At 43.1% G+C, this 15,244-nt stretch overlaps 1 protein-coding gene across 1 annotated transcript in view; it reads left to right on the forward strand.

The window, feature by feature from the left end:
* Positions 1–2,754: 2,754 nt before the first annotated feature.
* The window catches only part of CTSC (cathepsin C), a gene marked incomplete at its 5' end in the record, with an annotated part of 34,763 nt that continues 22,273 nt past the window's right edge, over positions 2,755–15,244 (forward strand). Inside the window, 1 exon segment of the mRNA XM_034758993.1 lies at positions 2,755–2,900. Coding sequence (XP_034614884.1) covers positions 2,755–2,900 — 146 coding nt within the window.

Genomic DNA, 15,244 nt, shown 5'->3' on the forward strand with positions numbered 1-15,244 from the left:
GTGGATCGCTCTGGGGTTTAGGAGTCTGGGCATATTTACACTTTGAGATTGGGTGTGATTCCTTGATTGAGGAGATATACCCATGCTAACAATAAAGCAGAACTGTGGCAGCACAAGAGGTGGGCGGGGCTAGGAGAATCTGTGATGGGCCCTAGCTGGGGTGGTTAGCCCCTCCCACTGCTTGCACTACAGCAACCATTTTTAGTCCAGTAGTTTGAGGAGAGCTAGCATGTGTGCCTCCTCGAGCTGGGAATCAATCACACACTCAGCTCAAAGTGTAGAATACCCCTAGAGTGAGGCAGCAGGGTGTTTGCCCAGAGGCAGGGTCAGGCACACTTTACTGCAAAAATGTAAAAAGAACAGGAGTACTTGTGGCACCTTAGAGACTAACAAATTTATTAGAGCATAAGCTTTCGTGGACTACAGCCGAAATGCATACCGAAGAAGTGGGCTGTAGTCCACGAAAGCTTATGCTCTAATAAATTTGTTAGTCTCTAAGGTGCCACAAGTACTCCTGTTCTTTTTACATTTTTGCAGTAAAGTGTGCCTGACCCTGCCTCTGGGCAAACACCCTGCTGCCTCACTCTAGGGGTATTCTACACTTTGAGCTGAGTGTGTGATTGATTCCCAGCTCGAGGAGGCACACATGCTAGCTCTCCTCAAACTACTGGACTAAAAATGGTTGCTGTAGTGCAAGCAGTGGGAGGGGCTAACCACCCCAGCTAGGGCCCATCACAGATTCTCCTAGCCCCGCCCACCTCTTGTGCTGCCACAGTTCTGCTTTATTGTTAGCATGGGTATATCTCCTCAATCAAGGAATCACACCCAATCTCAAAGTGTAAATATGCCCAGACTCCTAAACCCCAGAGCGATCCACAGAGCAGGGAGCTGCCTTAGAATCATAGAACCATAGGGTTAGAAGGGTTAGGGACCACAAGGGTCATCTAAGGTAACCCCTGCCAAGATGCAGGATTTGTTGGGTTTAAACCATCCAAGACAGGTGGCTATCCAGCTTCCTTTTGAAAATCTCCAGTGAAGAGGCTTCCACAACCTCCCTAGGCAGTCTGTTCCATTGTCCTACAGGTTTTACAGTTAGGACGTTTTTCCTGAGATTTAATCTAAATCTGCTATACTGTAGTTTGAATCCATTGCCTCTTGTCCTGCCCTGCGACCTGCCAGGTAGCCGATCTCTGTTCAAATCCCTTCTCACCTGGCAGAGGAGGGACTTGTAATGAGGGTCTCCCACATCCCAGGCGAGTACTTTAGCCACTGGCCTAAATGTTTTGTGTGGGGTTCAGCCTCTAAGTGCACCTACTGGATTGCGTCCTATACTCACAAGTTAGGCAGAGGAATAACTGTCTTCCCCTGGTTTCAGACCAGAGATAGGCACCTCCTACAGCTGGGGCTTAGGTGCCCCTCTCTGAAATGGTGGGTCTTGGACACACTCCTTTCATTGACATCTCCGGTTGGCTAGTTTAGGCATCTCCCTGCTCAGCTTGTTACAGTTTGTGGATCACATTCTAAGGCACCTGTCTCTCATCATGCATTGTTTGGGGATCCTGGGTGCCTCACTCAGACTGTGACTTTTAGGCATCTAAAAGTCAGTCACTACAGTGGATCCGGGCCAGGGACCTTTTCTTTTAAAACAGTTACAGTGGTTTGGAACATGGCTATGTGCAAATCTGATTGCCGCCCCATATTTTAAAACGGTTTCAAAAATATTTTAAGTGTCCTTTGTGGATGTGAATTTAATCAAGTGCCATTGGTGAAACTGTCCAACAGGTGCCTTCTCCCCTGGCTCAGTATGGGGAATGCACATAAGTCATCTAAAATTGGGCCTCATTCTCATATTGCCCCGTGGTAGTTTTATTCGGCATCTCCCTGCCCTAAATTCCATTCTCTGTTTCCACTCACTCCACCATCCATTCTCTGCATTTCACTCATCTGCCTCCATCTTCATGGCAGACTTCTGGGACACTTCCCTCTCCACTCCCTGGTTGTGGATGGGTGATGCAATATAGCTCTATTGCTCCACTTGGCACTTCATAGCCAAAAAGCAGGTTTTTTTGCCTGAAGGAGCTTACAATCTACAGGGAAGGGAGGTGGCAGAGAACTGCCCTGAGGAGAGGTCATTTTCTCTTTCATATTTTTCTGGGTTGACCATCTTTTATTTTCAGTGGTGCTCTGCTGCTTCTCTTGCCCAGAGTTGAGATTTTAGTTGTGGGAAGCAAGCTTGGAGGAGGGATTCTGAGGCGAGGAAGGATGCCCCTTTTGGAACTGCCATGCAATGTCTGTTCTAGGCTGCATGGCACTAAATGGCAGAGCACTGATAATACCTAGTGACAGATGTGTGTTAAGAAGCCACTTCCAGCTTCGCTGTGATGGGGCCAATCATTTCACTGCTATTAATATCAGAGTTACGGAAGCTTGTGCAATAGATTCCACTTCAGTAAAATAAACCTATTCCTGCAACAGGTGCTCAGTACTTCTCACGTGCTAAACCCAGATATATAAAAACCATAAGGCTCTGAAAGAAGTCTAGTGCACCAACAGGAAAAATATATCAAGCAAAAAACTGATCCTGATAAAAGTTTATCTGCCAATTTAGTGCTTTTTGTGTGTCACATGAGACCTATTTTACATAGCAGCCCTAATGCCAGTATTTTATTTTCAAGTCTGGTAGGGTAACTTCGTAAGTGGCATAGTAAATTTCTGCTTTAACCCATCCATGTAAAAACTGTCTCATCTCTGCAGGACCTGTGCAAAAAAAAGTAGTTGTGACTCTTCAGAAGGTGGCTGTAGCTCAAGATGATCTGGGCAATTTTGGCTTCTTCACCATAATTTACAATCAAGGCTTTGAAGTTGTAATAAATGATTACAAATGGTTTGCATTTTTTAAGGTAAGTTTTAATTTTTGTTACACTTGTCTTCCCCCTTCCCCACCCGCCCAAAATCTATCTGTAGTCTGGTTTCTCTTCATAGCAATGTAGAGTGACCAGATGTCCCGATTTTATAGGGACAGTCCCGATTTTTGGGTCTTTTTCTTATATAGGCTCCCATTACCCCCACCCCCATCCCGATTTTTCACATTTGCTGTCTGGTCATCCTATAGCAATGTTGCCTAGTGGCTAGAATATGGCACTGGGACTCAAGAAACCTGAGTTCCATTCTTGACTCTGCCACTGGACTGCTGGTTGACCTTGAGCAACTTACTTCACCTAACTGTGCATCCTGCCCCCTCCCCTTTGAAAGGGGAGTAACGGTACTGACCACCTTTGAGATCTACTGATGAAAAGCACAATATAAGGACTACTAAGTATCTTTATATTAAAAAAACCCTCAAACTATTCACCGGTGAAGGGTGTGGATTGCTGAACCAGACATTCTTGCTGAGCCAGCTATATTATGGACACTCTTTTGTCCTGCCTTTGTTCTGATGAAAAGGAATGACAGTCTTTCATGGGGAAAATACTTTCCTGAGGGACTGACAGGATCTTGTCCAGAATGACAAATTTGGGTGTGGTTACTTTCCTAACTGACAGGTTTCAGAGTAGCAGCCGTGTTAGTCTGCATCCGCAAAAAGAACAGGAGTACTTGTCTCACACTTCTTATCAAACTGTCTGTACTGGGCTATCTTGATTATCACTTCAAAAGTTTTTTTTCTCTTACTTAATTGGCATCTCAGAGTTGGTAAGACAACTCCCACCTATTCATGCTCTCTGTATGTGTGTATATATATCTCCTCAATATTTATTTATTCCACTCTATATGCATCCGAAGAAGTAGGCTGTAGTCCACAAAAGCTTATGTTCTAATAAATTTGTTAGTCTCTAAGGTGCCACAAGTACTCCTGTTCTTTTTCCTAACTGAATGGGGAAACCAGCATCAACTGGGGATGTCTTTGGATTGGTCCTGATCAGCCTAGCATTCCAGGGCCTGAAATGAAATATTTAGTATAGACAAAATTTGTTCATCTTTTGATTTTAAATAACGTAGTGCTATTTTGTTGTATTTAGACCAAAATACTTTGTATTTAACTATAAATTAAACTAAAAGTAAATGGGATCCAAAACAGTCCTTTTGTTTCTTTGATTCTTTATAATGAATAAAAGACAGCCTCAATTTTTGTTTTTTTTTTTAAATAGCCTTTATGCATTGCAAATAGAGAGGGCCTTGGTAGGCGCTTTAGGGCTTCTCTGCATAGGGAAATTATTCCAGAATAAAGGCAGGATGTGAATTTAAAGTGCAGTAGCTATTCTGGAATAGCCCCCCGCTCCCCATGGATATTCTTATTCCAGAATAAAAAGTGCCTTTTTCTGATTTAGCTTAATCTGCTTCTAAAGTGGGTTACACAAAATCAGAAAAAATATATTCCAGAATAGCTATTCTGGCTAATTTCGCCATCTGGACAAATCCTTTTTAGAGGTGAATAATGTCACATGAGAGTGTAAACTGAGCTGCAGCTTCACTCCCGCCCCTCCTTTCCCCCCCGCAGGGTGGAAGGACCACAGCTAGGGGTGAAGAGAGAGGGGCAGCTTGGAAGACAGCCTCATGCTGCTTCATTATGCAAGTCTGACAGTGAGGGAAGTAAAGCTCTCTGATGAGCTAATCTGGATTCTCCATCACTTGACCTCTTTAAATCAAGACTGGATATCTTTTTTTCAAAAAGATATGCTATAGCTTAACCAGAATGTATGGTCTTGAGGCAGGTATTACTGGGTGAGGTTCTCTGGCCTGTATATGCAGGTCTTCAGAACAGGGGTCGGCAACCTTTCAGAAGTGGTGTGCCGAGTCTTCATTTATTCACTCTAATTTAAGGTTTTGTGTGCCAATCATACATTTTAACGTTTTTAGAAGGTCTCTTTCTATAAGTCTATAATATATAACTATTGTTGTATGTAAAGTAAATAAGGTTTTTAAAATGTTTAAGAAGCTTCATTTAAAATTAAATTAAAATGCAGAGCTCCCCCGGACCGGTGGCCAGGACCTGCGCAGTGTGAGTGCCACTGAAAATCAGCTCGCGTGCCGCCTTCGGCACACGTGCCATAGGTTGCCTACCCCTGGATTAGACTGTCATAATGGTCCCGTCTGGCCTTGAAATCTATGAAATTTTAAAGATTATAAAGTAGGAAAGAATGAGATCTAGTTATGTTTGCTTTGCATTGCAGTTCACCTGGGACAATGCAAAGGTAAATCCTTAAATGAATTTTAATTACTTCAAGGCACTACATATCCCACCATGAATTATGAATTGTTGCCGTTACTAGGGTAATGGAGCCCAGTGTACTGGCTTGTTTTCTTTCACGCACCTAGGACGGAACTATTAATTCCACCTGCCAGAATTGAACATAATAGTGTTACTTTCCTTGACAGACACGCTTAGGGGAAATACTAGACCGACACAGACAGTGGGATCCTTAGGCTGATGTCTTTCACATTAAATGTGAAGAGTTGCTTCAAGAGCCAATAAAGTGAGCAGTTGAGACAAGTGTCAGTTATCAGGTTACATCTTGATAAACTGTAGAAACAGCAAGTGGCTTCTGAAAGAAATGTAAACACGTTGCATTTCAACAGATAGGCTCCCCTGGTGCAAGAGTTGCTGGGTAACAGTGCTGCTCCAGTAGCATTCACAAGAGATTAAACTTGGCTCTTGTGAAATCAAAGTTCATTTGGAGAGCACTAACTGAGTCAAGGGACCATGGAGGTCAGACTGATAAAAACACCAATCTGACCTATTCTTATATGTTTGTGAAAGCTGGTTTAGTGCCTTGAAATGTGGTGGTAACTGCTACCTAATGAGTATTCTGACTAGGCCTCAAATGTTTGCATGAACAAGGAAGAATGAAGCTGTTTGAGATTCAGAGGAAAAAATTGGAGACTCCCTACTGCATGGCAATTTGATCCATTCCTGCTTTTGCGGATGTTGTTAGTAGTTAGAGACATAAGGTGCTTATTGAATAGGTAGGCTATTAGACCACTGTTGATTACTAATGTTTCAGACTCCTTCAGCAGGACATACCTGGGTTAAAGTCTTCGTTCTTACAGACATTAGGTGGGACTATTTGAGTTGATCATTAAGCAAATTATAACTAACTTGCATTTCAGAATAAGTCCCATTCGCATTTGGATTCTGTAAAGGCAATTATTGAGACAGTTTATAAAAGAAAGGCAAAGATCGTTTTGGAAACCATGAGTAAATAGTACAGATGCTTAGCCCAAGTTTGCACTAGCACTTTTGTCGATAAAACTTATGTCACTCAGAGGTGTGAAAAAACGCCCCCCCCCCAGTCGACATAAATTCCACTGACAGAAGCGCCAGTGTGACAGCGCTATGTCTACAGGAGAACTCTCTCCTGCCGACATAGCTACCGCCTCTCGTTGGGGGTGGTTTAATTAACAGCCTAGAGCAGCTATACGGAGACCTTAGGGCCTGGCTACACTTGCAAGTTAGAGCGTATTAAAGCAGCCCCAGGCGCCTTAGCTCCCGACCCGTCCACACTGGCAAGGCACTTAGTGTGCCTGGACTCTGCAACTGGAGCGCTTCTGGTAATCCGCCTCCACCAGAAGCATAACGCTTGCTGTGCCTCGTCTGAAACACCCCAGCATCAGTGTGAACGAGGTGGTGCGTTACTGTGCTTTGATCGGCCTCCGGAAATGTCCCATAATCCCCTTAAATCAAGTGAAAAGAACAGGAGTACTTGTGGCACCTTAGAGACTAACAAATTTATTAGAGCATAAACTTTCATGGACTACAGCCCACTTCAAGTCAAGTGGCCACTCTTGTCATTGTTTTGGAATCATATCCCCTTTCAAAGCTCCGTTTCTGACAGCTGGCATGCTTATCTGCTCCTGGACAAAGCAAGCCATTAGAGTGGAATGTTGACTGCTGTGAGTGTGTGAGAGAGAAGTGTTTGTGTATGTGTGTGTGGGGCGGGAGGGAGGTCTGAACTTACAAGACAGCATGCTGACACTCTCAGCACCCCAAAAACCCACTCTCTCTCCCCCCACATACACAACACACTCCCTGTCACACTCCACCCCACCCCCCGCATTTGCAAAGCATGTTGCAGCCACTTGAACGCTGGGATAGCTACCACAATGCACTGCTCTTTGTTGGTTATAAGAGCTGCTAATGTGGCCACTCCAGTGCACTTCCAGCTGAGAGTGTAAACACTTGGCAGCGTTTTTCCCTGATGCGGCCTCCGGAAGCTGGTTTAACTCCCATCGTTCTACATCTGCAAGTGTAGCCATGCCCTTACAGTGATGCAGCTGCAGCAGTAGAGCTGTGTCACTGTAAGCTCTCTAGTGTAGACATAGCCTTAGTGTTCACAACTCCTGATGCAGCTTTTTGTAAGGGCTAGACAAGAGTTTGCAGTTTCTACAGTGGCTGAACAAGGGAAGAGGTTGTGTTTCTATTTCATGGCTGCAAGTTGTAAAGTTAAGATGCTGAGGGACATAAACTTGTTGCATGCTTTGCGGGAAAGCATGTCTCTCCTGTAAATTTGCAGATCAGTGAATCATAGCTTTAGTCTGTTTCATGTCTAAAGCTATCTGGGCCATTCTCATCTGATGTAAATTGGCATAGCTCCCTTGAAATCAATGGAGGTACATTAGTTAGCAACAGCTGATGATCTGATCCACTTATCTTCTACTGTAAAATCTTTAGGGAAAGGACTACCTGACTCTTAACTTCACAGTGCCAGGCACACTACTTACCTGTTCTAAAATGTTCAGGACGTTCCAAAATATCCAAAAAATGCAAAATATTATTTTAACATTGATCCTTAGAAGTGTTTAGATATGACTGAAAATAAAAGGTGATCCGGAGAGCAAAAAATAGGGTTTGTGCCATTTTTAGACTCTTTGTTTGTTTTTGTGCTACCCTGGAAATGCCAGGAATGTCAAGTCTTGTCTTCTTTGTCTTTGTGGAGGATCCAGAGATGTGGATCCAGCTCTTAATTGAACAGGGAATGAGTGTTGAGTGTTTAGCAAGAGCTTTCATTCTCTTCAATAACTGCATCAGCTCAATGCAACCCACCAGTTAGTATTACTGCCCCCCACCCTGGGGTGCTGGAACAATTTGTGTAGTGGGGGTGCTGAGAGCCATTGAACCAAACTGTAAACCCGGCATATAACGGAAACCACTTCAAGCCAGAGGGGTGCAGAAGCACCCCCAGCACCCCTAGTTCCAGCATCTATCCAGAGAGGATGAGTTATTACAGTGTGAAAGAAAAAATCACTTCCCCTGTTGGCTTGCTTTAGTTGCTACTAGAATGATATTTCATCAGTACAAAGTTCTGCAGGTAAAATAGGATAAACAAGAACTCAATTTCTAATGAAAAACAAACAAAACGTTAGTCAGCATAAAGCAGCAAGAAGAGGCACAAAGGAACTTTTTTTTCTTTTGCAAATCAGCTTTTAGCCTTCCCTGTTTAGAGTGCAGGGTGGTAACAAAGGCAATGTCTACACTGGCAATTGAATGACAAAATGTTTGTCTTTCAGAGGTGTTAAACCCCCCACCCCCCAAAAGAAAAAAGTTTTGACGTAACAAATGCCAGTGTAAACAGCGCGTTGTCAGCAGGTGCGTTCTCCTGCCGACAACGCAAATGCTGTTAGTTGGGGGTAGAAGTTTTTTGTTGTCAGGAGAGCCGACAAACAGCGGCTACACTACGTGACTTAGAGGCTCGGCTGTGGTGGCACAGCCATGTCGCTAAAAGCTGTGTAGTGTAGACATAGCCTCTGTCTTGCTGGGATTATCTCGAAGAGCAAGGGTAAAATATTAGAAATCTCAGTGCAAGGAGAGTTTTCCCGGCAAAACCATATTTCTAAATATCTCTCTACTATTTGAAAACCTTTTACTTTAGTCAATACAAGTGAATGCTTGGTAGACTATCAAAATGCACTTCACCCTAACTTTGGAACCTCTCAGCTCATTGTCAGGGCAGAAATTATTCTCTTAACATTACAAGATCATTCTTCCTCTGAGTTCTGCCCTTTGGTTTCTCTTGTTTTCTGCAGGATTATCAGTGCTTTACGCATGGAAAGGCTGCAGAGGGAAACTTGAGTAGAAGAGTTAACTAAACCAGAAGCAGAAGTTCAAATAAAACATACATTGACCCTTGAGTCTACTAACGGCCCATGATAAAGGGGTGGGATTAGAAATTAAATGCCCCGCAAAACTAGTTTTGAAACCAAAGTTAGGTTTAATTGTCCCTTATGTTCCTATTCATGTCGTAAAATTCACTATATCAGCAGATCTAACTATAGAAGCCCCATGATATTGCTAAAACACACTTTGGTCTTGAAATTATAGATGGCACGAAACAGAATCTTTACTTTCTTTATACAGTGCAACCATCATGTCTGTAACCGGAGGCCTGGACACTTTTATTTTACAGTGTATACAGGATGTTTGATTTTTTTTAGAATAAAAGAAACTTTCTGTTTGGGTCACCTAAGCGCTGATACACCCATCACTAGGTAGCTAATTGAGCTCACACTGTTTTTATATATATATATATTATATATATGTTATTATTACCCCTGAAGTTAAGTTTGCCACTATTCATCTTGAAGAAATTGCAGAGTTGAGTGTCAGAAGAGCAATACACCAATATGAAGGCTGCCTCGCCACTGTTCCATGGACATCTCTTTGTTAGCTAGTTTAAGGCTTTGCAGCAAAGTCAAATGAGTTTGTTTTTAGTGTTCCTTTGACAAGCTAAGCTGTAACCTTGCTAGAAGTACAGGATTGAGCCTAGGATTGGTCTCAGTACCGAGGCCTTTTCCACACTGCAGATTTACCCTGGTTTCAGCCATACGTGTCAGACGTGGGAGCGGTGAGGGGGAGGAGAGATTATCAGACATCTGCCTACAGCAGGGTTCTTAAACCTTTCTCTGATGCATCTAGTACTGGCCACTGTCAGAGACAGGATAGTGGACTAGATGGACTGGGTTATGATCCAGAATGACAATTCCTGTGTTCCCCCTAGTGTACACAGAGCAAACTGCTACTAACTGCAGTTTGTACTGGGGTAAGTCATTTAACCGTTAGCTCTTGCTCTTTTTCTGTAAACTAGGCATAATATTTATCTAACTCAGTAGTAGTAAAAGTGTTGTGAGCTTCTGTACAATAGTTATGACAGAGTATTATGCCTTAAGGATAAATATATGAGAAATCTGACCTTAATACATGTCTGCTATTGATTTTTATATATATATATAAATATATATATATTTTCCTTTGTTCTTGCAACCTACTTACCAGTCACCCACTGTAAAATTTTCTTAGGATCTCACTGATTTTACAAGTCACTTGTTCTTACGCCTGGGCACTGTGGGGAAATGAGTTGTCACGCCAAAGGAATGGACTGGGTGAGCTTATCCATATATTTTTGTAGTTTTTTCAGTAGTTTGTGTAAATATTACCTAGCAAAGGAGGGCTTGTTTGTGTTTAGCGTTTTGTGTGGGCCCAACTTTAGAATCCTGCTCTTCCCCTCCCCCTTCCCCCAACCTCCTTAGCCTTGGATCCATTAAAAATGCAGAGTCCTACTGCATTTTGGCAGAGCTCCCATTTGTCGCAAGTCATAGTTTTTATGCTGAATGTTTATTGCAACATATGAAAAGGGGAGGATCTTGTAGCAGTGGTCTCTTAAGACATGCAGTGCATTTGCAGTGTGCTACATAAATAGCAACCTACTGATGTCCCAAAGAAGGAGGAACATTTAACTTGAGCCAGTTATACACTTCAGACCTAAATGGACTTAACTAATTTTGCTCAGGGGTGTGAAAAATCCACACCTCATGAGCAACGTAGTTATACCGACCTAACCCCCTGTGTAGACAGTACTACGTTGACAGGACAGCTTCTCCCATTGACATATCTACCACCTCTCGTGGCGGTGGATTTACTACGCCAATAGGAGAAGCTCTCCCGTCAGCGTAGTATCATCTTCATTAAAGCGCTACAGCAGTGCAGCTGTACCACTGTAGCACTGAATGTGAAGACAAGCCCTTAGACTTTCACACCTTTCACACAATAGGAGTTAATCCTGGCCTGCAACCACTGCAAAGATAAGGCAGGTAGCTATGCTGTCCCTTCTAAAGGTGACTAATAAGATTAAGCCTCTAAAACTGAACTTTTAATGAATTTTGTAGGTACCCACTATTAAGAGGGTCATGTAACTTTTTAAGAATGTATCTTGTTTTTTCTACAGGTCCTGAAATCTAGGCCCACATAGGATTGCTGTATGCTACATGTTGAAATCCAGCGTGCACTATATCAAACCTACCACTGATACCATTGGAACTGGCTTCTGTAATACAGAGTCTCTTCTAAAGTTTATCCGTTATCCTGTATAATAAACAATTTCAAACTTTGCAATATTAAAACAGTAGAGTGAGATCTGGGGGATAAAATAAGTGTTATTCTCCCAAGCATCAGCTCTCTCATGATGCCAAAATAGGTGCCACTCACAAATCTTAATATGATTGCGCATCTCCTTTCTTTCCTGCTTTGATCAGCAGTGAAATAGTTACATCGGAGTTCATGTTGAAATCGTGATATTAGTCAACACCCCATGGATATGAATGTGAGCAGTTCCCATTTCTTAGAGCTGTTTGTCAATTTGTAGATTCAGACAGACCTCAGTATCAAGGACACTTGACTTACATTTAAAAAGTTGATGTTTGCAACCATAAAGAACAGGCTCTTAAAGGTGAGTTACAAAGGGGAAAAAAGAGTTCGTGACCTTTCTTACTAAGACCCGAACAGTTTTTACAATGTGAATTTTCAGTGCTTGTTTCTCACGTTAGAAATTCATATCTTTAGAGCCTAGCACGTAATGACTGGAGAATTAGTAAAACAGTGACATCACAAGAGCTTAGAATGTGAAAGTTGAGCAAGAGGGGAAGAATTTAGTCAGTGTTTAAATCTTTTATGTTAGTTTTTGGTATCACCTATTTAACCTCAGTGATTAATGTACATTTTGGGGGCAGGAAGTCTGCTAAAGACTCAACATCTCTGCCTCCTTAATTAAGGTATGAGCTAATATACAACCTCTGAGGCCTGCCCTCCTCCAGCAAAACCAGGGAAGACTAAAGTTTGACATTCGGGATACAATTTTTTAATTTAAAAAGGGGGTTGATGCCACCCTTATGTATTAAAGGTGTTTTTAAAAAATGTCACAAGCCCAATTTGTTTAAAAAAAAAATCCCAGTTTAGGTTCTGGAGCACAAAATGATGGCTAAAGTGCCTAGTTGCTAAGTGGCTGCAAACTGGCCTCACCTGACCCCAGCAAAACAGGAACTTGCTGGAACCAATGTAAGTATAAAGCATGGGTCAATGGTGTAAGACATCACCAACATAGTGCATGCTGGGTATTTGCAGCAAGTAATAGCTGGTTGTGGGCCTAGACTTCAGGATCTGCCAAAGAAATAAGGTATGTTCTTGGTAGGTTTGAAATTGGAATGCACCGTGCTTTGGACCATTAGATTTGTGGATCATCTTTTAATCCTGTTAGTGAATTGAAATTAATAATTTTCACACTTCTGAATGTGATTTAATAACATGCACCTACTGTTTGCTTAGCCTTAATGTGTGAAATATAAATATATTCAGTTGTAAACCACCTTCTTCTGCAGAATAGCTATCTGGTCTGCTCTCCTGATGACAGTGCAAAAATGCATTTCCTGTCCAGTAATTTACATTTGTATAGATAGTGGATCCAATATTAGGCAGCAGCATGCAATGGTATACTTCTGGCTACATCTCGTTCTGTCAACATTTAGGTAGGCATTGCCCGTTAGTGTGCCCTGGAGTCCTACTGCAATTATGAAATAGGTCTTTCTCAGTAAAAATCTTAAGCATCTCACTATAAATTTCACAGGAGAAAAGGAGCAAAGGGGAAAAATAGTTCAAGATGTTAGGCTTTGTTAAAGACGTTTGGCTTAACATAACTATTCCACGCTGGGCTCTGAACCACGTTCCTGAAACTTTTAAATGTTTATGTGATTGAGGCAAAAGAACTAACACAATCCTTGGATATTTAAATAAGGAAATATGGAGCAGGAGCAGGAAGACAGTATTACCTCTCTTTAGGTATTGCTATGCTCACTGCTGGCATACTGTGTTCAGTTCTGGTCTCTACACATTAAAAAGGATGTTGAAAACTTAGAAAAGATTTCAGAGAAGATCTGTAATACTGAAAAACATGCTTCATAATGGGAAATATAAGAAGCTCAACAGGAACAACTGTAATTATATAATCTAGAATGACCTAGGGAGAAAATTTGACATTAAAGGAGTACTTTAATCTAGCAAAGGTATAACAATATCCAATGGTTAGAAGTCTTTAAATCAAGATGTGCTCTCACTGCACCTGAAGTTAGGGGCTCAATGCTGGAATCACTTGGTGAATATCTGTGGCCTGCATTATACAGGAGGTCAGTTGGTTCCTTATCGGCACGGCTGGCTCCAGGTTTTCTGCCGCCCCAGAAGGCAAAAAAAAAAAAAAAAAAAACAGATTAGGTTGCAAGATATACTCCTGGGGGAATTCTGCACCACTGCGTAATGCAGAATTTTGCAGAAATTAACATGGTGTATGCAGAATTTCCTTTCCCCCACAGAAATGGGCTGCAGTGCTGCTAGCTGCCACTAGGGGCCACTGTACCCAGCAGAGCTCAGCTCACACATAGAAGACACTGCTGGGGGGGAGGGAGAGGGAGCTAGAATAGTGTTTCTCAAACGGGTTTGTGAGGGTACTCCAGGGGGTCCGTGGGCCTTGCTGATCAACTCTTCCTCCTCCCTCCCTCAACTCCTCCTCCCTCCCAGCGCCTCCTGCAAGGCAGGGAACAGCTGTTCCATGGCATGCAGGAGGCACTAGGAGGGAGGGGGAGGAGCGGGGATGGGGCAGGCTCGGGGGAGAGGGGGGGCAGGTGTGGAGTAGGGTTGGGAAGAGGTGGGGTAGGGCCTTGGGTTGGGGGGAGGCATTGGGATCCATGAAAAGTTTTAAATCAAAATGGGTTTCCTCAGGTTGCTAAAGTCTGAGAATCGCTGAGCTAGAGGGTTCCTGGCAGCTGAAATTTTCAGCACAGCCTGAGGGAAGGAGGCAGTAGTGCGCAGGAAACTCCATGCAAGCCTGGGATCGAGCATCAGGCTATTTTTCCCTCTGGATCTCTGGGGAGGGAGGGAGGGAGGGAGTGTGGGTATCTGGGCAAGGGGACTGGGGCCCTGCGGCTGGGCTCTGGGGCGGAAGGGGGTGCAGATATCTGGGCTGGGTTCTTGGGGAGAGAGGAGGGAGTGTGGGTATCTGGGCAAGGAGGGGCCCTGCAGCTGGACTCTGAGGGGGGGACTGGTATCTGGGCCCGGAGGTCCCCATGGCTGGGCTCTGGGGGGAAGGGGGTTTCGGTGTATTGGCTGGGGTGGGACTGCTGCTGGGCTCGGGGGGGGGGGGGGGGTTGTGGGTGTCCTGCCCCCCAGCTGGACTCTGTGTGGGGTAAGAGGACAGAAAAATAGGAACTGGGTTGTCATAGGGGTTTCTTTAACTCTCTACTCCTGGGGGAATTTTTCTGTGTGTCTGTATTGTTACAGACATATTTGCTGCCAGATATTTTGAAATAAATTACCAAAATAATTGAAACCGGTGTTGTTATGTAGTGTTATTCTGACAAATAAAATTTGCAGAATTTTTAAATATTGTGCGCAGAATTTTTAATGTTTTGGCGCAGAACGCCCCCAGGAGTAAAGATCTCATGGGATTTTAATGCTGCAGTATCTGTTTGATGCTATGTCCTCTAGTGGACAGTGCTCTGCATTCTCTTCTCATCTTAAGTCACTAGTCTTTAGCAGCAGTTGTTCTGAAGAAATCCAGGGCTGAGCAATAAGGGAGAGCATTACATACGTTCTTAGGGGTAAAAAGAACAGGAGTACTTGTGGCACCTTAGAGACTAACAAATTTATTAGAGCATAAGCTTTCGTGGACTACAGCCCACTTCTTCGGATGCATATAGAATGGAACATATATTGAGGAGATATATATACACACATACAGAGAGCATAAACAGGTGGGAGTTGTCTTACCAACTCTGAGAGGCCAATTAATTAAGAGAAAAAAAACTTTTGAAGTGATAATCAAGCTAGCCGAGTACAGACAGTGTGATAAGAAGTGTGAGAGTACTTACAAGGGGAGATAGAGTCAACGTTTGTAATGGCTCAGCCATTCCCAGTCCTTATTCAAACCGGAGTTGA

This window comes from Trachemys scripta, chromosome 1 (assembly GCF_013100865.1).
Source record: "Trachemys scripta elegans isolate TJP31775 chromosome 1, CAS_Tse_1.0, whole genome shotgun sequence".
Lineage (NCBI taxonomy): Eukaryota > Metazoa > Chordata > Testudines > Emydidae > Trachemys > Trachemys scripta.